Raw genomic sequence first — 21,773 nt, 5'->3', positions numbered from 1 at the left:
AACTGTAAGATAATAAATATGCATTGTTTTAGATCACTAAATTTGTGTCGATTTGTTATGGCAGCTAAAGAAAATGAATACAGGCATTTTATTAGAGTCAATAACATGTGTTAATTCTGCAATTTTTGAATGTCCAGTTTCAAAATCTTCTTGGGCATTGTTAGGGTATGTGATTGACTCTCTCGGAACAAAATATCATTGATATTTCTGGATGTAGACAAGTTTAGATGTGGAATCTTCTGATGTCATCTTGCAGATGCTGACAGTGTCCTACCCATATTCCCTTGACCCCTTCCAGAGGTCACCTGCAAGTAGTTCTTATATTAGAATGACTAGTCATCTCAGTTTACCCAGGACTTTGGGAGTTCTCAGGATGTAAGACTTTCAGTGCTATAATCAAGAAATTCCTGGCAAGGAATTTGGGATGGGTTGTTCACTCTACCTTGGGGCTTTTACCGTCATATGATGAGGATATTCTCCTCTTACAAACATGGTGGGAGTTAACACTGCAGAGGCATCTCTTAAACAATGAGGGTTGAGAGTTGGTGGGTATCTGTCCAGTTTCCCTGCCTCTCAGTGGGAATGTTCGGAGGCATGCTTCAGGATTGAGCCCTAATTGCCTGCAGCACTCATTAGTGACGTCTTATTGGCTTTCCTTGGTACCTTGTCTTCAACCCTCACCAAGCTTCTTAGATTACTACCCTATTAAACTTTTTGTACTGGGTCCTTGTCTTTGGGGTTGTTTTGGGATGAGCCCAAACTGGGATATCACCTTAGGCTTAAGAGTCTTATATGATAAAGTGCAAAATCCCTCACTCTGCCCTAAGCATCTGGACCCTGTCTTCTTTTTAACATTATCCCTGCTCTATTCACCAACTAACTTCCAACCACACCAACCATTGTTTAGAATCTAGTCTGTTCCAAATTTCTTCCCCACATAGGTCATTTGTACTTGTTCCTCCTGCCTGAATGTGCCAAAGTTGTGTCCATCCTTTAGGTTCCCACTCAAATGTCACCTCCTTGTGGAGATCTTCATGGCTCACTTGCACTTTTCCTTTGTGGCACATACTACAAATGAAATGAGTTAATTACTTTATTGGAGGATGATTATCTTTTATATGTGGGTCTTGCAAAGGACTTGAACATACTAGTACCATATGGTATTGGTATAAAGTAAGGTTTATGGGAACATCATAGGCAGAAGGGTCAGTGTGATACATGTGTCTCTGTCCTCCGGCCAGCTAGCTGAGATGCACACTAGCCTAGGCACAGCTAGATCAACAGCTGTGGGAAGTTCTCCTAAAGAAGGTTCCTGCTGTGTATCACTATATCTATTTCTAAGGTAACTGGGAAGAAGCAGGGGACATCTAGTCAACCTGCAATAGTAGAAGCTTCCTGGACAGAAAGATAGTCATTAGATCAGAGCTTAGCTAGATGTGTCATGTTTTAAAATATTTAAATAAAAATTTAAAAGCCAATTTTTAAATGAGAATTCTTATCAGTTAAAATCTGAGTCCACATTCCCAATGTATGTGTATTTATAACTGTTTGTACATGTACCATTGTCAAGCTAAATGTCAAATAATACAGAAATTGAATTTCTTTTTTGAGATAATCATAGGCAAAAGTAAAAATAAACACAACTGAAAAACTATGAAACAGGAGTTGTAAAACCTTTGCACATCCTAACAGATCATTTTGTGTGTGTCCTGACACGCACACACCTCTCAATGGAGATTAGTGTTCTAGAGCAGTGTTTCCCTGAGCTAGCGAATCCCCTGGGGAGCTGGTTAACAGGCAGACTCTGATTCAGTAGGTCTGTGTGGGGCCTTGGATTCTGCATTTCTAACTAGCTTCCAGGTGGTGCCAATAGAATTGGTGTGCGTACCATACATTGTGTAGCCTGGCTCTCAAGTGTCTTGCTGAGCACATATTCATAACCCACAGAGATTTAGATGCTCAGGTTAAACAGAGGGATATGGCATTTCTATTTTTTGGAATAATCATCTTTTCTCTCACAGTTTGGTATTTCCAGGAAGAATCAGTGGAATGTATGTGACCTTCACCACATTATAGAAAGATTGCCCATTGGAAAATACAGAGTGAAGGGGAAAGGGGCAAGGTGAGAGTTTGTTGATTTTTCATTTCTCCTGGCCTTTAAAATCTAATAATCTGTTCTTATTCCTCTGAAAAGATGGCAAAAGCACGTCAAATTCCATGAACAGATTCTGTGCTGGGTTTTCTAAAGCCATTCTAAAATGGCTTTTCATGTGCCATTTTATTTCAGATCTGGCTCTAATGGCAGAAAATGGTCTGAATACAAAGAGATGTGCTTGCTGTGTGTGTGTGTGTGTGTGTGTGTGTGAGAGAGAGAGAGAGAGAGAGAGAGAGAGAGAGAGAGAGAGACTGACTGAGCCCTGTCTCCTGACCCCTCTGTCTGACCTGCTCTGAAGGACTGGGGAAACCATTCCTGATCCTGTGCTCAGAGATGCGATGAGGATTTCCCAGTTAGTGACAGAATCTGAGTGATTTGTAGGCATTTTTGTGTTGATTGTCTTGCCCTCTAGGCATGAGCAGTGTTGTATCAGGAGGGCAAGAGGGTTCCAAATAGATTTAATATTCCTTGTATGAGCTTCAGCCATCTGCCCGCCAGCTCTCAGTGTGAGCATAATATATGTTTGCAGAATCAAACACAAAGAGCCTTTTTTTCCCTTTTCTTTTTCCTTTTTTCAAAGCCTTTTAGTTGGAATCATTTGTGTTTTCCTTATCTTTGGGGGTAGGTTACTAGGGTTGCCCTCTTTACAAATTATATTTGCTTTCATTGTGTTTCTGATGCCTCTGGCATATTTAAATAAATGTTTTCTCCTCTGCTGATCTCCATGTGACACATCCCACATCCCCCCCACACAAACAGAACTATGTGCTTGAAATTAGTCAATATCTATAAAATCTTATGCCGCACCCATGAAGATTAAACTGTAGGCTTTCCCACTGGGTGCAAATTAGGCCTTGGACATCTGACAGTTCTTACCAGGCTAAATCTGAATGCTGTTTTTTGACTGATGAATTTTAACTTGTTTTCTTATTCAGGAGAATTCTTATGACTATTGATGGGCCTGTCCCAGTAGCTATAGCTCATAATAGGACTGAAGTTCTTTGGGTGTTGAGTGTCTCTGACCTGAAACCCTGTGCCATTTGGGGTAGTTGAAATATGATGACCTTAAGCTCTGAAAGAGATGAAAATAAGTTAAGCCAATCAAATGGAGTTTTTAACTTAAAATCTCACCTAGGCTAGAGAAATTTGGCAGGAGATTTGGAAAGCTTTTTAATTTACATGAAAATTGGTGTGAACACTATTGGGTAGGAGGTGGCTAATGGAAGGTGAGCTTGGAATACTCTTTTGGGCAGCCTTGAGGGCAGAGGCATCAAAATTCTTCCATCCTGCTTATTTTCATGTAGTCAGCACACTTTGCATTGTTTTGCATTGGACAGTGTACATTTAAAATTTGCTTCCTATTTAAACCCATTTCACATTCATTTCTCTCTACAGGGGGGTGGTATGTGTGGGGGCTGCTGAAAGAGCCCAATCCCTTGTTGTTCTTCTAGTCTAATGAAGATGGCAGGTAGGGGAAGGATGGGGGCTCTGGAGGACTGCCTGGATGCCTGGCCAGGCTGCATCTCTCTAGCTACATGACCTTGGGAAGGTAATAAGCATCTCTGTGGTGTATTTTCTTCAACTGCAAAGTAGGGATTATGATAGTGTTACCCAAAAGGGTTGATGAAATGATCAAATATAATAATGCACAATAAAAATGCAAAGTACTCCATATAATGCCTGCTGCATACTATCTTGTTGGCAATTGCTACTGTCACTTCCACAGAAATGGAGGATGGAGAAAAATGGGAGTATGGATTCCATATCACAACTTGCGCTGTTTGGCTGAGAAAGATGTTTCTGAAACACATCTCTGTCCTTGGGGAATAGAGAGGTCGAAACTAATAAGGGAAGGAACAAAGAATATAGAAATCGTATTTTTTAAAGCTTTGGTTTAAATATGTGGCTGCAATAGAGCCCATGGAGCTGTTTGGTTGGGTGGGAACCACCCCTTCCTATTAGGGTGGTGCAGGATTAACTTTGCCTTCTCTTCCCCCCCGACTCCCAGGTATTTAGATTTGGTCCGCTTTGAGTCGTCTTTGAACTGTATTGGTTGTGAGACTGATAGAGTCCTAGGGGTGACTTTGTTTAGAACTCCTTAACCTCACTGAAAATCTAATGCAGGGAAGATCTGGGCCTGCGTGGATAATTGGAACTGAACCAGCCTTTTGGGAGAGTGGTGTGCTTCTGGCCAGAACTAAGAACCTGTCCTTTCTCTTGTCCCCCTGTCTTCCATGTGAGCTTTCACAGATGTTGGCCACACTAGTTAGGATGGTGGACCAGTCAAAGGAGGGGTGTGAAGCAATGAAATGCAAACAGAAATGGTATTTGCTTCAAGCCTATGTACAGGGCTTCCCTAACCACCTTCTTGGTAAGGCAGACTGGGGGCCCAGACTGAAGCCATGCTTGCTTGTTGTACCAAGAAGGAAGTGAGGCAAATATTAAGTTTCAATCAACAGCACTATTGGGACACAGAAGATAGAAATATTTTTCCCCAAATTGTTTTGATTGCTGCCAGTAGCTGTTATTTGGTATGAAATCCATTCAGATCATCAAAAGCCATAGAAACATACAGTGCATGAAAAGATAATGTAATTGGCACCATTGTAACTCTATACATGTATGATCTGAGCTGGGAGGCAGGAGGTTGTAGGATAACTTGTAATCTAGTTCCTTTGTTGTAAAATAGAATGTTACCATTGTATTCCTGTGGAATAATAATTACAACATCTCAGGCAAATAGAGAGCCTTTCTCAGGAGGTACTTAAAGAGCTCAATAGACGCTCAGTCAGCCTTGTAAACATAGTGAAACCTGGCTTGCTTACATTGTTCTCAACTGAAAATTCCTATTAACCGGCATCTCCCTTCATCTGTCCTATTGGGATAAATGGTTTTTATGCTGGCGAATCTGCGAATCTGACAACCTGAGACACATGGAAATGTCTTCTGAATCATCAAAGAATTATGAATTCTTCAGTAGAGTTTGTCTTAATTGCAATTTATGACAGCCTAATTTTTTGAAATGTAGTATTTCACATGTTGTAGAAACTATAATAAGCAGAAATACTTGATTAACCAGATTGCTTTATTTTCTGACTAGACCCACGTATAGTATTCATAGTAATGTAACACCAACTCTCCCTGAGAGCCACAAAGAAAGTGAGGTAAATGAAGATAGTATTCTTTATGGGTTGGCATTGAAAAAATATTACTCATTCCAGGCAAATGATCACTTCCAGAGCTTTATTCTTTGACTTCTACATTAGCTTCTAAACTAAATGAAAAGAGAAAATAGCTACATTAAAAAAATAGATTATATTTGCTTTTTATGACTTTGCCATTCTCAAGGTCATGGTTAATGTTAATAACTAGACAATCAGCTCTTATAGCAAAGACGAGTGTCTTTAAAAACAAATTTTGGGTCATGCATAGTAGAGCCTCTTCATAAAGAGATTTTTTTTTGAAGGAGAGGATCAGTACAGTAGGTTTAGTTGTGTTAATTGGTCCATTCTAAATGTTTTATTAGAGGGATAGGACCTTAAATCAGTAAAGATGAACTTGATAAGTCTTTTAATGTCGAGTTCTTAGTGATGGGATCTTTAAAAAGGTATTAGAACTGGTGTTTTACTCAGGTTTACTACCAAGAAAGGAAAATTAGGGAGTGTGTAAAGAAGAAAATAAAAATAATCCATTATTCTATCATCCAAAGAGAGCTATTATTGCCCCTTCGTATATTCCCTTTCATTTTCCTCCTATGTATACACGTGAACATTTTATAAAGTTAGCCCATGCTACACGTACTGTATACTGTCCCCCACCAACGTTACATAAAGGAAATTTTCCAGGCCAGTAAATTGTCTGCAAGCTCACGGTATGTATGGACTATAGTATATTAATACAGTCCCCTGTTGTTAAACTTTAGATGATTTATAAACTTGGGCATATAATTTTGCAATAAGTCTCTTTGCTTATCTATCTATCCATCCATTTATTCAATCAATATTTATTGAGCACTGTGTACCAGGCTCTGAGCCAGGAGTTGAGGATATATCATTAATAATAATCCTCCTAATACTTAGAATTTATTACTGTTACTTACTATGGATCAGGTACTTTGTTCATATCAGTATATTAATTATATGGATGTAATAATTATTCTAGCAAGTTAGCATAATATGATAGTATTAGTTAATTAAATTCTTCTGCAGCAGGTATTCTTATCACTCCTATTTTCCAGAAAAGGAAAGGAGGCTTAGAGAACTGAAGTGATTTGCCTAAGATCCAGTCCTGCTCTTTTAACCACAGTGGTTACTGTTTGAATAAAAAAAGACACTCACTTGCCCCTATGGGCATGAAACAATTTTAAATGTAATAATCTTCCAGTGATTCTCTGATTATTTTCTTAGGCTAAATTCTAGAAGTGGGAATATTAAGTCAAAGAGTATGAATAATTTTTCCAGTGAATAACACTGTGGCCAAGGTCCTAAATGGAGGAGGACCAGAAGTGATGAGATTATTTATTTGTTTGCTTTGCCTTTTTGGTGGGGAAGGGGGCTGGATCTCTGTTCTTGCTCTGCTAGCAAGGTAGAGCAGGAAATAGCCACAGTAGTGGCAGTCCTTGGAGAAGGTCTGGGCAATGTACCCTCAAGTCTGGGTAGTGGGTATCTGCCCATCAGAAATGTGCATTTGCTTTTGACACTGCAAGATTCAAGATGGCATAGGGGGGGAAGAGCTCCTGAAAGGAATGAGTCTAGATTGCAAGGGAATATACAGCCTCTTAAGATGAATACCAACACAAGAAAACACCTGTGTTCACTAACAATCACCAGTTCCGTTAGATTTTCTCATTTCAGATAGTATTTAGGACAGCCTTTTTTTTGCACCTAAACTGTAAATTATTCACCGGTGGCAAGTGACTATCTGTAAACTTTCCTTCTGTTCCTCATTATCACCACCCTCCTTCTCAAGTCCCGCTCCCCCAGATAGACATTACCTTTCCTTTGCCACCTTTCGGGATGCAGTATCATATAATGCAAAAGTACAGACTTTAGTTGGCAGCTGTGCTAGGTTTGATCCCTGGCTCTGCCACTAACCTGCTGTGTGGTGTTAGACAATGTTTTTGATTCTCGATTCCCACCTTTAAGGTAATAGAGTTGTAGTGACAATCAAGTTAGGTGACGCGAGTAGAAAAAAAAAAACTGCTAACCTTTATTGAATTTTTAATATAAATATTACAAAATAAAACATTGCTCTAAGTGACTAAAATGCATGCATTTATTTATTCCTCAAAACAGAAAGCTCCCATGGCTTTCACCCTGGTGTTACGTCTGGGATTGTGTTACTTAAGTGGCCACACTTTGAAGATGTAATTAAGGTGATGAGTCAGTTGGTTAGCCAGGTGGGCCTAGATATTATAATTATATAATCACACAAGGTCCTTAAAAGCAGCACGTTTTTTCTGGATTGTTGGTGAAAGAGGATGTCAGAGGGGTTAAAGCAGGAGAAGGACTCAGTGCAGTTGCTGGTTTGAAGACAGAGGGAGTCAAACAAGGAAAGAGCTTGGGCAAGTTCCAGAAGCAGAGGGCCAGCCCCAGATAACCAACAAGGAAACAAGGAACTGGATTACCTGAATGAATCTGGAAGGGGATTCTTCCCAGAGCCGCCAGATGAGAGCCCAGCTGGCTGGCATTTGGCTTCAGCCTTGTGAGTTCTTAAGCAGAGAATCCACTTGAGCCCCCACTCAGACTTCTAATACAGGGAACTGTGAGATAATAAATGGGTGTTGCTTTAAGATGCTAGCAAGGTAGAGCAGGAAATAGCCACGGTAGTGGCAGTCCTTGGAGAAGGTCTGGGCAATGTACCCTCAAGTCTGGGTAGTGGGTATCTGCCCATCAGAAATGTGCATTTGCTTTTGACACTGCAAGATTCAAGATGGCATAGGGGAGGAAGAGCTCCTGAAAGGAATGAGTCTAGATTGCAAGGGAATGTGATAGCAATAGAAAACTAATACAAATCTTATACAGTAGCTACCTTTATTATTATGCTCACTTAGCAAATGAGGACATTGGGCACAGAAAAGTCACTTGCCTGAAGTCTCACAGCTATTAAATATCAGAAGTGAGATTCAAATCCAGATAGTCTATTCCTCGGACACAGTACTTGAGATAATCGTAGGTACTCATTGCATATTATTTCCCTTCACTTTTCTTTGTATATAGCCTAGAGGTCACCTTTTACTAGATTTTGCTGCTGGAGGTTATCTGGTGCTGTGGCAGGGGGTTCTGGATAAAGACCGACTCCCATGTGTAAGGTCCTGCTCATGGGAGTAGGTCTTTATATATTATAACAAACCTAAATAAACCAGACACTTTGGTTTTGATAATCTCTTTACTATGAAAAATACTCAACTGATAAATTTTGAGAAGCACGGAGCTGCCATATTCAAGCTAATGTGACCCCTTTGCTTCCCATTTGATTTCCTAAATTCCCTAAATTCACAGTGAGACAACTCTGCCAGCTAAAATTCTGAAATGAGAATCAGGAAATCTGGACCCACCAATTTATCACCATTTATCCAATCATCCAGCTTTTATTCAGTCAAACAAGCATTTATAGAATGCTCCTTTTTACCTGGAATCTCTAACACAATATGACTTGATGAACTATTAGAAACTTTTGTAGCTGCATTTCTTGCATGTGATAATAGGTGATTTGACAAAACTTTCTCTAAGGTCTCTGTCACCAAAGCTTTTACAGTTCTTGTATGTGCTGTCCTGTGGATTTGACAAGGTAAAGCAATGTTTCTCCAAGTCCAGCCTGAGCTCTACCTGCATCAAAATCTCCTGTGGTGCCTAATGAAAACACAGATCTGGTTTAAAACAATCTCCAGGTTATTCTTACGCACACTAAAGTTTGAGAGGTACAGCTATAGGGATGCAGTATATATATTTATATATATAGTCTTGTGTCCTACAAGTGTCTCCCTTGTTTATAAAAGATGAGCCTTGTGGGTTTGCAAAGAACAACAGGGCCACACCTGTCTGTTATGTCTCCTGGTCAACCCATTCTCCCTCACCCCAATACCCCGCTCCAGCCCAGGCCTCGGGGGTAGCCGTGACAGTGACGATGAAGCATATCTGGCCTAGCCACTGTGCCTAGTCACCTTTTCCCCTTCTGGGGCTCACCTGTGCCTGCCCCTTTCTGTAAGGAGGCTTAACTTAAGATTGGGAAGGAATTCCTCCTCTCAGGCTTCAGGAGCCTTTTCCCTTCCGAAAGGGAGGGTGGGGCTGACGCTGGACCGTGGGGGAGCCCCCCTGGGCAGCGGGCGCCTTGCAGCGGTAAGTGCCCGGGTCAGGCAGCAGCCGCAGCAGCGCCCTATCTACCTCCATTAGTAAGGAGGAAGGGAAACCCGGGAAGTGGGTCAGCCCTGAGGGCCCCCCAGGGCAGACCCTCCCCCGCCATCACCTCTCACTCTTCCGGCTACCGTAAGGCCTCAGCTGCAGCCAAGCGGTGTCGCTGGAGTGTCCGCGCCTGGGGTTGGGCCAAATGCTGCCTGCGCCGCCGTGCCCGCCCGCTGCCCTTGCCCGCACGCGGCAGTCCGCCCCACGGCGCTGTTGGCCCTCCCGCCACCCCCTCGGCGGGGCCCTTCCCTTACTATGGTAATAGTGACATTCAGCGGGAAAGGCTAGCGCCGATCGCGGCGCCTGGGATCCCGCGGCGCGGGACGCTGGGTCTGCGGGCAGGACTGTGCATACCTCGCACCCCGGACTGCGGTGGCCAGGCGGCAAGCTAGCCCCGCCGCCCCCAGTCCCCGGCTGCTGCGGGGCAGCCGCACAGAATCGGCCCACGCTGGCCCAGGAGCTGTGGGCAAGACCTCGCTGCTTGGGCTCCAGCGTGGGGAAAGGACGGATCCAGCGCTTTGGGAGGGGACGCTGCCTCACTGCTTGTATATGGCAAAGTTTCTCGCTGAGCTCCTGGGCTGCACGTTGCCGAGCAAGGGCGCCTCTCCCATGTTTGAGGTAGGTGGTAGAGGGTGTGTCCCCACAGCAAGGGCTGTCTGTGGTGGCATGCGACCCGTGACGGTGGCCCTGGGGTCCCCAGGAGTTGATAAGTGTGCAGTCTCGAACTTGACTGGTTTCCATCTGGATGTCTGGGGTGGGGCAGGGAGAGGATGGCGAGGAGGAGACCTGTAGCCTGAGTTCTTGCTTCCATGAACCTCAGTGAATCTTTTTTTTTCTTACCTAGTTGATAGGCAAACTCGTTTTCTGTCAGTCTGTATGAGTTTTTAGAGTTAGTCTCTACCTTAAATGCCAGGAATGCCTGAAAATGAGCAGTACCTGCATTATTCCCTGTCTGCTATCTATGATGTGTCTTCCTTTTTCCTTTCAATCTGAAAACATTAGGTCAGAAGGTTTCTTTAGGTCAGAAGGGTTCTACCTCTGCGTCTCCTCCTAGTGCCCTCCCCAACCTCCAGTACACCGCAAACTGAAAAAGTTAACTCATTTCTTCTTGTGAGTGAGAGACATAGGGGATGAGAAGGATTAAAATAGGATTTGCCAAATCAGGTGAACAGATCTCAGTTCTGAAGGCAGGTACGTCTTAATTGCTCACACCTGCATGAGATGGCAATGGCGCTGCTGTGAGCATCTCTGCTAGGAGTTATTTATGAAAAGGCTGACTTGCTCGTGCCCCCCGGGCGGGAATGGTGGCATCAAGTTTTTAAAAATAGGAAACCTATTTTGGCCGCTCAGTAGAAACAGCTTTGCATTGTGCGCAGCCCCTCCCTTACCTCTATAGTACCACAGGGTCTTTTGTCTCTGTCCACTTGCCCTCCCCAACAGGCTGCCTGACAGCTAGGCCTGGACCAGAGCACCCTGGCTATGGCCCTGGCCAGGTGAACCTGTGCTGCAGCCCGTGCTTGCCAGGCAGTCCTCACTGAGCTCCATGGCCTACCAGCCTCAGGGTTACTCCAGGAGCTGCCTCAGCCCTGTCTGCCTACGTTTCCCTACTGCCTGACTGGCTGCAGGGAGGACAACTTGGTCTTTTCTCTCCTGGGTGTGGGAGCTTGTCCTTCAGTAAGGCAGCTCTTGAGGACTCAGACTCTCAGTCTCTTTCCTGACTGATCGTTGAGTCTCTTCTTACCTTTGGCAGCTGTAGGTGTTCTAACCTCTGAAGTCCTGTGGTCACATTACTTTGATTTTAGAGCTCAGATTGCTCAATCCTTAATCTCTGCTGTGTGACAAATCAGTTTTTAAGCAGGGAGATATCCACAGTAATAAAGAGGAGCTGGGAAAACAAAAGCAGGCTGGAAGAAAACAGACTGAAATGCCTGGACACTTGGTGGCCCAGAATCTAAAAAATAATGAAGAGCCTGAAAAAGCAGTTTTCAATAGGCCTGCAGCTGAAATTAGCTGTTTCCTTTGGCGGATGACATCTCTCTCCTTTTGCTTCTGTAGGATGTAAATGTTAGGCAGCTTTTGGGGGTCATTTGGGACACCTGAAGGGACTCCTTTAAAACTGCTTTTCTCTATGGCTTTCTCTTCTTGTATTTGGATTTTTGTTCTTCAATTACCAAAACCCATACCAAGCTATTTTAATTGTATGCTGTGCTTTTTGCTGGTAGATCAGTGTGTTTTTTCTTCCAGTCAATAGATGCTCCACCATGATTTCTTGGAATAATTGGCTCTCAATCGATGGTGGTTGGAGGGGACCTTAAAATCTAGTCAGAGACATATGTAGACAATCAAGAAAATGAGTGGCTGTTTTTTTCCTTTGAAGAGCTCCAGAAAAAGAGAATTCCCTCAGTCCTTGGTAACTCCTTAAATCTTGCTTTGTGTTATTTTCTACGCATGTAGAGGCAGAAGCTACTGAAGCACCTGCTCTCTCCTTTCTGCAAATGATTGATTCAGTGTTGGCTGAGTCAACCCAAAACACTCTACCCAGGTATCACTTTTAATAAGTGTTGCTGGAGGAGTTAAGTGACCAGCCCTTCCTACCTATGGGGGGAAATCTGTGCCCAAAGAGATGAATAACTGAGTCAGGGATGTGTACTGAGGATGCTTTCCTCTCAGGCAGTAACCCCTTCAATACACTGCGGGTAAGTTCTCTACATCCAGTAAGGAGAGAAATATGTAAGAAAGGTATACTTAAATCTTTAAAAATATTAAGTTCTTTAAAGTGACAGTGCTGGGACATGAGAAAATTTTAGACAGCTTCTCGTTTCCACCAGATGCTCTAGTTCTAACTTTGGAGGTTACTTCTAACTACAGGGAGGTCAATAGAAGAGATGGATGTTTTCATAGTGAATGGCCTTTGGTTTCATTTTGGTTAGGAGGTGGCCAAGAATGTATTTTTTCCTACACAGGCCAGTTAGGTTTGCACAGAGGAGCTCCTGCCTGAAAGAGCGCTGACTCCTGCAGGACCTCTTGTGTGCTTTCAGTTGTCTGACAAGGGAGAACGGGTGGCAGGTTATGGGGAGCACAGGAGCAAAAAGTCACTGTGGTCAAAAAACAATTCCAGTGCGTTCCCTGCTGTGTCATCTTCAGAGGCTAAGGACCGATGGTGTGTGTTTGAAACACAAGTAGGTCTTCATGATCATTTTGTTAACCTTCCTTCACTTTTTCTTAGTAAAGTACTTACAGACCAAGTCTTTGAGAAACAATTTTAAAATTTCAAGGAAAAAAGCAAAGGACAGTAAGTTTACCCCAGCCATGACAGTGCTCCAGGCACTGGGCCAGGCTTTTGGAATAATGTGTGTGCCACACCAGCATGGAGCTTCTGCAGAGAGATAGAGCTGGCTGTGGATTCTGGATGTCTAGGAAGGTGGGACATTTTAAAGCACACAGGTTGGTGGTTTCAGACCAAGCACATCCTACCTATATGTCCCCCATCAAGCCTTAGTGCTGCTTATTACTGTGCCATAGTGATAGTCTGCGATGGGGTCTAGCTCCAGGACAGCAAGTGGTTGAAGAATTATGTAATCAGACACAACTGCTTTTTCCCCTTCCAGGTCTCTCACCCTTATTCTACAAACTTGCATTTGTAATCCCACCATCCTTCATCTTCTAACCTGGTAGGCACCTCTCAGGGGCCACATCCCTTGAGTAGAACACATCTGGCTTTACAGGAAATGGATATCCAGTTCCATGCCACCCTTCATAGATATGGTCTTTACAGTTATCACACCTCATGTCTACTCTACTCATTTCCACATTCTGTTTTCTACCAGTGTTGCTGCCTAACTGCAACTATAGCTATAATTTATACATAATACAGAATAACTACCATTTACTGCCTACTCTAGGCCAGCCATTGTTCTAAGGACACAATACAGGGTGGGGCAAAAGCATAAGGGTTTCAGTTATTTGTATGGAAAATAATGCAAGAATTAATAAATAGTAATACAAAAATAAACTCTGTTTTGCATACTCAACTGTAAACCTACTTTTTTCTCACCCTGTATACATTATCTCAGCTATTACCTCAAGATACAGGTGTTAACCATGTTTTATGGATGAAAAGGTTAGAGAAAGAGGACATTCTAAGCACACAGGTTGGTGGTTTCAGGCCAACCTTAATTTGCTCAGGTCACTCCAGTAATGTGTGCAAGAGTGAGGATCTCGAAGTTCATCTGCCTCCCTCAGCTGTGGTTCCTTTGTATTACGTTTTTGTTTTGTTATATTTTTTTGTTTTCTACATCAGCTTCAATCCTAGATGTACTCTTTCCTTTTAGAAGTAGGAAAGGGAAACCCATTCTTTCATATTTTCTTTCATTCTTCGACCTTCACTATGTTACCCTTGGAATGGTGAGGTCCTTACTCCTGGAAATGTCCAATCAAAGGCTGATTGAACAAAGAGGAACTGGTAAAAGCTGAAGTTCAATCGATTGACCCTTTACAGAGAGCTTCCAGTTGGGGAGCATTTCCTTCCTGTTGTCTGTCTTATTCCCTAATCCGATTATGAGGTGAGTCATGTGGTTATACCTGTTTTAGAAGTGAGGAAGCCAAGTCTCACAATCGTTACACAGATTATCCAGGGTCACTCACCTACTAAGGGTCTAATCTGGGAGATAAACCTGAACCTCTGATTCCACAGTATTTTGCCAGACAGCTGCATTGACTTACCTGATCTTTTCCTGGCCTCTGATCTCTGTCTCATCTGTTCTGTCTTTTGGACTATTGCCAAAGTCATCTTCCTTAATAGCCTGACTCAACACAGTGCCCGTTTTTATACCCCAGTTTCTTTGGAGGCTCATTGCTGCACCGAGATTCAGCAGGGTTTGCAATTCCCCTCAAGAGTCTGGTTACTACCTAATTTTTCTCATCCAATCTTTCCTTCCTCCTACTGTATTCTTAGTATCCCAGCAACTACCCCATTTCTTGATCATGTGGTCTCACCTTCAAGCTGTCCCTCTGCCTGGAATATTCTTCCTCTAATATTCTCCTATTGATATTTCCCCTTTCTTCAAGATTCAGCTCAAATCTCACCTCCAGTCCCACTCCCTGGGACAATATCCAGCCCTCTTCCACAGTCCCATTGAATATTACTTGTATCTGTTCCCATGTGGAATTGTGGACAACCTTCTCTTACTATCTCTATGCTTAAGTTTTCTATCTTCAATGGGGGATAATAGCAGGGCCAAATGCAGGGCAATTAATGCCTAGAAAGAACTTGGAATAGTTTCAATATGCAGTCATTGCTGAAGTCCTTTACCTGTGTCTCTGACTTCTTCAGCCTTAACTAAGTATTTTTTTCCCTTCCACACCACCTTGCAGAGTATTTTGCACACAGTTGTGCATCAAATATATGTCTGATTGACTTGATCTTCCAACCCTGACAGTTCATAATTTTTTTGCCCTTTAAGTATTTATTATCTCTAATTCAAATTGAACCAGCACCTCGTATATTTCACTTGCCAAATCTAGCAATCCTGTCTTACCTTCCTCCTCCTCCCTCAGAAACCAGCTCCTTAAATTCAGTCCCACTCAACTGTGGAAGTTTGTCTCCTCCTTCCCTTTCTATAGCCCCTACTGTGACAGAGAGCCTGTCCCAGGATGCAGGAGCCAGCTGTAGGGAATTGTAGTGGGGCAACTGTCTGTCCCCACTGCAAGCTTTCCACTGTCAGTGTCAGGGCTGCAACTGCGAGGGGCATATTACTGGCATCCTATTCATTCATTCTTCACATGTTTACCAGCTCATTCAGTCATTCATTTCACAAGCGTTATTAAGTACTGGCTTTGTGCTAGGGACCCCACAGAAGACTTGCATTCAACTGTTTAGACTGTGACCCACAATAAGAAGGATATTTTACATTGCAGTCCTTAATTCATATAACTATTTATACTCATATAACACTGGAAATACTGGAATAAAGTTTCAAGAGTAATACTTCAACTTATGACAGGAGATGTACTATGATTTTTGCGATTATGCTCTTTTCTTGTATTCCACCTCTTCCATTCTATTAAGAATCAAATAGGGGAAAGACCCACTGAATTGATTTCATGAGTTGTGACTCAATTTGAAGAGCAGTGCTATTTAGGATGGTAAGGTTCTATTTTTACAGACCAGTTCATATTACCTGAGTATCTCAGTAATATACTTATAGATTATAACACCATAAATTAGGAAATTTTTATGGTCTGTCTTGGGAAACCAGTTACCATGCATAACATTATTTTTTGATAGAAAATATTTTCATGGTTTCAAACAACTAACTTAACAGATAACTTCTGATAAATATCATGCCTTTAAATTGGGTAAAATATCTGGTATGTTACCTGAGCATATTTTATGACATAGTGTTTTATTTTGAACACTGTACTCAAATTTCAATTTATTTGTCCTTTGCATCCACTAACAACCACTGTGCCCCATTGACTACATTTTACAGATCTTACCAGTTTTATATTTTAATTGGCCCATCTTTTGTCTTGTGAAGGAATTTATGCTTTAAAGCAGTTTTTCCCCCTCTAATTTGCCTGGTTAAGATCTTGGTTTTGTTCATTACAATAACCTTCTTTGTCTGTTTAAAAGAATCATCCACTTGGTCATTCTGATTGGTTTCAAGCATCTCCAGAGTGAACCAGGTGGTCGCCCTGTTTTGAAAGCAGATAACCTCCTTGTCTACGGCTTTAACTTCAGTGATTAGATGTTGGTGGATGATGATCAGAAGAGCGGAGTTGACTTGGAGAATAATAGCTCCTGTTCCCACAGCTGGGCCATTGGAGTTTTAAGCTAATGGATGCTGCGTTTGTCTTGGAAATTCACAATTCAGTTTGTTTGAGGGCCAAGTGAATTGCTCTACCACATTTGAACCATTGTATACACCCAGGCAGCTCTCCCTTCCTTTGTGTTAGCTGCTTTTAAACTCTGCATGTGGTCCTAAATGCACGCATTTCATTTATAGGAATATTTGGTCCCATTATGATTACATCTGTCTAATGGTTTCTTGCTGAGAAACTGTTACATGATTTGTTCCTTTTTGTATTTTGATAAGGAAAGGCTGGTATTTCGTATCTGTCAAATGGCCAGTGCTGGCTGCATGTCACAGGGAGCAGGAATAGGAGCTTAATTCTTTTATTTATTTCCTTTTGCTTAGTTCTTTTCAATTCCTAGGTGTTCTTGGTGTTATGAGTGTTTTTACTTTGCAAATTTTTGATGAAATACAATAGGTCCAGTAGTGACATTTATATTAGGAAAGTTCTATCTACTTAGAGTTACCTAATGAAGTGGCCCATGTATAATGACAACTTTTATTTATTTGAATTCTGTAATGGGTAAGGACTGTGCTTTCTACCTTAAACTTATTCCAGGCCTATTCCTCCAAATACCTGTAAGATATTAACAGTATTCTATGTGCCTTTCACATCTCTGCATTTTCAAACCGAAATGGAGTATTCATCACCCTCCCTGCAACCAGCTAAAACCCATTTCTCCTTTTTCACTCTATCATCAGCCAAAGCACCACATGTCATCTTCTTACCTACAGTAGCATTGTGGTGCCGTCTTTGTTTTCTTTTCATGAACATCTTGTCAGTGACTCCTGCATATTTTTTCTTGGATTTGCACCTTTCTTTTTATTCCTGCTACTCTTCATCCACTGATCTGACAAGCATTTATTGAGGACATACTATGACCAAGGAGCAATAGGGTCTGTAGTGGATTTCACAATAAGCCACTAATTGGTCGGCTTCCCTGAAGTCTCCCTCCTCTCCACTTTTCCTGAATTTGCTGCTAGAATACCACGATGCTTCTTCATTGTCACTTTCCTACACAAGAGTCTCTAAATTCTGCCTACATTATTTCTAAAGTATTCCCTTACATCTCTCACTCTGCCTAGCTAACCTTACCTCCTGCCATTGATTTCCTTCCATTGATCCTCACATGTCAAATTCAAATTCTCGCCCCTGTGCCTTTGGTGTTTATGCTACTTGTCTATCATGTAGTATGATGAATGACTCATCCTCATTATTTTTATTCTTCCTCACTACCTAGCCTTCAGTAAAGGCTACAGTAAAGATCCAGCCTTTTATGATCCCCTCCCCAAAGCCACAGTAAAGAGGCCAAGAGTACACAAGCTGGAGAATGAGATACTTGGCTCTCAATCCTGGCTCCCCCACTTCTTAGCTATGTGACCTTAAATAAATTACTTCTTTGCGTCTCATTTTTATTTTTGTGAAGTTGGAATAGTAATAGTAGCTATTTCATTAAATTGTTATGAGGATTAAGTAAGGATTCAAATAAAATATTTAGCATATTGTGTGGCCTATTGTAATTGAAAAATAATGTATAATAACAATGTTTATTGTTGTTATTATTGTATACTTTTACCTTGATTCTAATAAGCCTCAGTTGTCTTTCTTCTTTGACTCTCTTAGCAATACCTTACATTTTCTGAATTCTTCACATTGTTGAGCATAACATAGATACTCAATCGATATTTATTTCCTTTGAACATATGTCATATGCTGTTTTAGCAAAACCTGGCAACTAATTTGTTTCTGGATATATTTGATTGTATGTCATGAAAATATGACATCCAGTGTCCTTTAGTGACTTGCCCCTTACCTGTGGGATGTATATTGATGCTAACTTAGGCTATAGTCTTATAAATGATGATAATTTACTTTTACATATAATTCTGGCAGAAGCAGTACTTGAAAAATGTGCCAATTTTTATTAAATTCAACCATAGGTTGTAATATAATTGAACACAGAGTTTTTAAAAAAAATTTTCAAGCGGTTTGCAAACACGTTCTCAAAATAAGTCAAGTGAAGAAAATTCATTCCGTCAGTCAAGATTTTACTTGTCAGGTCTTCATGTCCCATGCTGTTGGTAGAGAATTCTTGCTGGAAGCCAGGTTAGATTATTCCAAAATTAATTTATTCAAAGGACATTTACCCAGTGGGCTTTCTTATTGAATTTCCAGTGGGAAAGAGGGGGTAATGATACCCTGCTTCCATGGAAACTCTGCTGGATGGCTTGAAAGCATGGGAATTTACTTTCATGGAGATTATTTGAACTTGGCTGGAAGTCCAGTGAGATGCCTACAGGGAGGCACATGGGCTGAAAACTAAAGAGGAGCAGCATTACGAATTATGAAGAACTTGCACCAAGAGTCTTGAATTCTGGATTCTGAGCCTGGCTCATCTCCTCACTGGCTGAATGCTATTGGGAGAGTCTTCCTACCTCTTGGAGTGTCAGTTTTCATAGCTCTGAAATGAAAGTATCACTACTCAATTTGTTTTACTCATAGAGTTGATGTGAGGCTCTGGTATGGTAATAAACATGAATGTCCTTTATAAAATGTCACGCATTAGACAAATGTGAGTTGCCATCATTGATACTGTAGTGAAGAGGACAGAGATATAAGGTGTATCTTGGCATCCTGGTCATGCAGGAGCCTGAGGGCAAAGAGATTGTTAAGGGCTGGTATGAATGGTAAAGAATAAAATACTTCTATTTGAAAGATTGAGAAGGAAATATAAAGCAGTCATATTTTACAACTATAGCTTTAGCCCCTGTACAATAATGCCTGGGATCTATTTCTATTCAGAGATTTAGTTAAGGAATAAATCACTTAAAAATTAAACTTAAACTAGGTTTATGACTGAAATTCCAATAGCATTGGGAGGATGGGAATGGGATTAGGGAGTGGGGGTGGGAGGGTGGGGTAGGTGTGCAGTAAGGAGTAGGAATGGGGATGAACACGCAGACATCCATGACAGAAGGCAAATTGCAAGGAGATTCTGCTGGACCAGACCCAGAAAGAGGGTATGAGAAGCTAGGATTTTAGAGTGCAGAAACATATAGTGGTTGTTGTGTGAACTTTCTTGCCTTCCCCTCTGTCCCCTGAGCCTAGCTACCCTGTGCCAGAAGCAAAAGAGCTTGACATATGATGGATGATCCAAGCACCTCTGCTGTGGGTCCATTTCAGAGAGCAGAACTCAAAGGAGGCAGCCTCTTCAGTGCGCAGGGAACATTGGTGTCCCGGGCAGAGCAGAAATGGGTAGTTTGCTGCAGAAGCTGTATAGATAGGCACACAGGTGATCTGGAGCCAGCATGGTCCAATGGCTGGTTCAAGAGCTCACATGATGTAGTTTTCCCCAGAGCACATCAACTGGTACCAAGGGAAGAGATTTTTGGAAGAGAATCTGTTGTCTCAGAATGTGGGTGGAGTTCTGTGGCTAGAAAAATTCAGGTGTAAATGATGACTTCATTTATAACCACATTTGGGTGCATACAATTTGTTCATATAATCTTGCCAGTTTTCTTTTTTCCTATTTCATTCTTGAATCAGTGTGAAATCTACCCCACCTCAAGCCTTTTTATCCCCCAACAAACTTATTCTTGATGTTCATTTTAACCAAATTCTATATACATTAAAATGTGTTGTGTGTCTCTTAAGAGAAAGTGAGGTGGTGTGGGAGAGGTCAGAACCATATATGGGCAGAAAAGCACACAACGATTTGCCTCTGAAATGGCTACAATGATCAAACTGCATCATGATCAGTGGTTCAAGTGAACCCAGAAATCTCACTGATTTTATTTGTAAATTTTTCTCCAAAACCTTAAATATATTTATATACGTGGGGCCAAGCATATGGGACACTTCTCAGGGGTTAACATACCAAACTTTCTTCCTTTTGAGTTTCTCTTTTGCCTCCTTGCTCTTCTGTAGCCTAGGGAGGCCCTCTCTAAGTCTGTGACATAGCTGTGTGCAATTCTCATTTTTTGCATCTCAACTCTGAAAATAGAAACTGATTTCATTTTTTCTCATGTATAAAGAAATAGTGCATCTGATTTCACAGGCCAGAAATAAGTGATTGGAAAGCATCCAGCCAGGCTCTGGGGAAGCCCCTAAAATTATCCTCTGCCTTATGGACTGTCCAGATTGTATGGTTGGCTGGGGAAGATGGGGGAAGGAAAGCAGAATTTGGGGAATAAAATTTTCTCGGGCCCAGATGCTGTGAATGAGTCAGATGGCTGGGTAAGTACCCTGATGCCGACTGTGATTTTTAGGAATCCACTCCCTCAGTGCCAGCTTTGAATGTCCAAGCAGCTGGGTGGACCCCCTGGGGTTCCTCATTAATGCAGCTCCCTCTCTGCACATTGTGCGAACTTTCCTTATGTGTGAATACTGCCTAGATCGTGGGATTTCTCTTGGCTTACCTCGTGTTGTATCTTTGATTTGAAGTTGCTTTGGGTTAAAATGACTAAGATATATGCCTTCACTTAGCAGAGTTGATGGATAATAAACCATAATAACAGTTCTTTAGAATTTACCAACACATCCTATGTACATAATTTTATTAGATATGAAAGACAGTAGGAGCTTATTTTACTCTATTTACAGATAATACTACGGAATGAGAACTAAAAATTATTAGCTATTGGAAAACAACTTGGGTCTAAAATTGTTCAACAGCCTTGGATATAATAAAAATAATTTATTACCTTTTTCTATATAAGTCTTCCTCCTTAATAGAATTAAGAAGACAGAACTATAAAAACACCGTCAATTGAAATCATCAGTATGAAATTCTTTGAAAATCATAAAGTAATAAAAAAAATAAGGTATCTTACCTCAAGTACAGTTTGGCACAACAATGCAGGTTATGCCTAAATACCACAAAATAGTGTTATAATTTAAATTAAACATTCCATCCTTTGTAAAGGTTCTTCTCATTTCAAAGGCATTTCCTAAACCCTTCTTTGCCTCAGAAAATTAGCATAAATCCCACCTGACATCTTCAATCACCCCCATCTCTTCCTTGGGGTTCCTTATATCACTGAATGAAGAGCTCCCGAGCTGTGAACCATAGAGAACAGATAGATTTTTCTCCACACACAAACCATTCCTAAGGTATACAGCACATTAGGGTGATTGCCCAGGATTTTATGTTGCAGGGTCTCCTGTCCTCCTGGCTGAGAGTATTATCAGTAGAAGAGAATAGTTGACAAATTCCATGGCACAGTGCTGTATAGATTTTGAAGTACTTTAACTGATCTTAAACAGCTTTTGAAGCATTATCATCCACGTTTGACAGGTTTAGAAGCTTAGGTTCTAAATCTGAGGTTCAGAGAGAGAAAGTGTGTATCCCAAGATAACCACAG

At 41.5% G+C, this 21,773-nt stretch overlaps 1 protein-coding gene across 1 annotated transcript in view; it reads left to right on the top strand.

Moving 5' to 3' along the window:
* The first annotated feature begins 9,943 nt into the window (after positions 1 to 9,943).
* Positions 9,944 to 21,773, top strand: part of RASGEF1B (RasGEF domain family member 1B) — a 524,372-nt gene continuing 512,542 nt past the window's right edge. Inside the window, exon 1 of the mRNA XM_053655647.1 lies at positions 9,944 to 10,173. Coding sequence (XP_053511622.1) covers positions 10,105 to 10,173 — 69 coding nt within the window. The 5' untranslated portion in view covers positions 9,944 to 10,104. The remainder of the gene's footprint in view (positions 10,174 to 21,773) is intronic.

Source organism: Artibeus jamaicensis, unplaced genomic scaffold (assembly GCF_021234435.1).
Source record: "Artibeus jamaicensis isolate MK-2021 breed Jamaican fruit bat unplaced genomic scaffold, CSHL_Jam_final scaffold_1031, whole genome shotgun sequence".
Classification (NCBI taxonomy): domain Eukaryota; kingdom Metazoa; phylum Chordata; class Mammalia; order Chiroptera; family Phyllostomidae; genus Artibeus; species Artibeus jamaicensis.
This window is presented reverse-complemented; position numbering and strand designations above follow the sequence as displayed.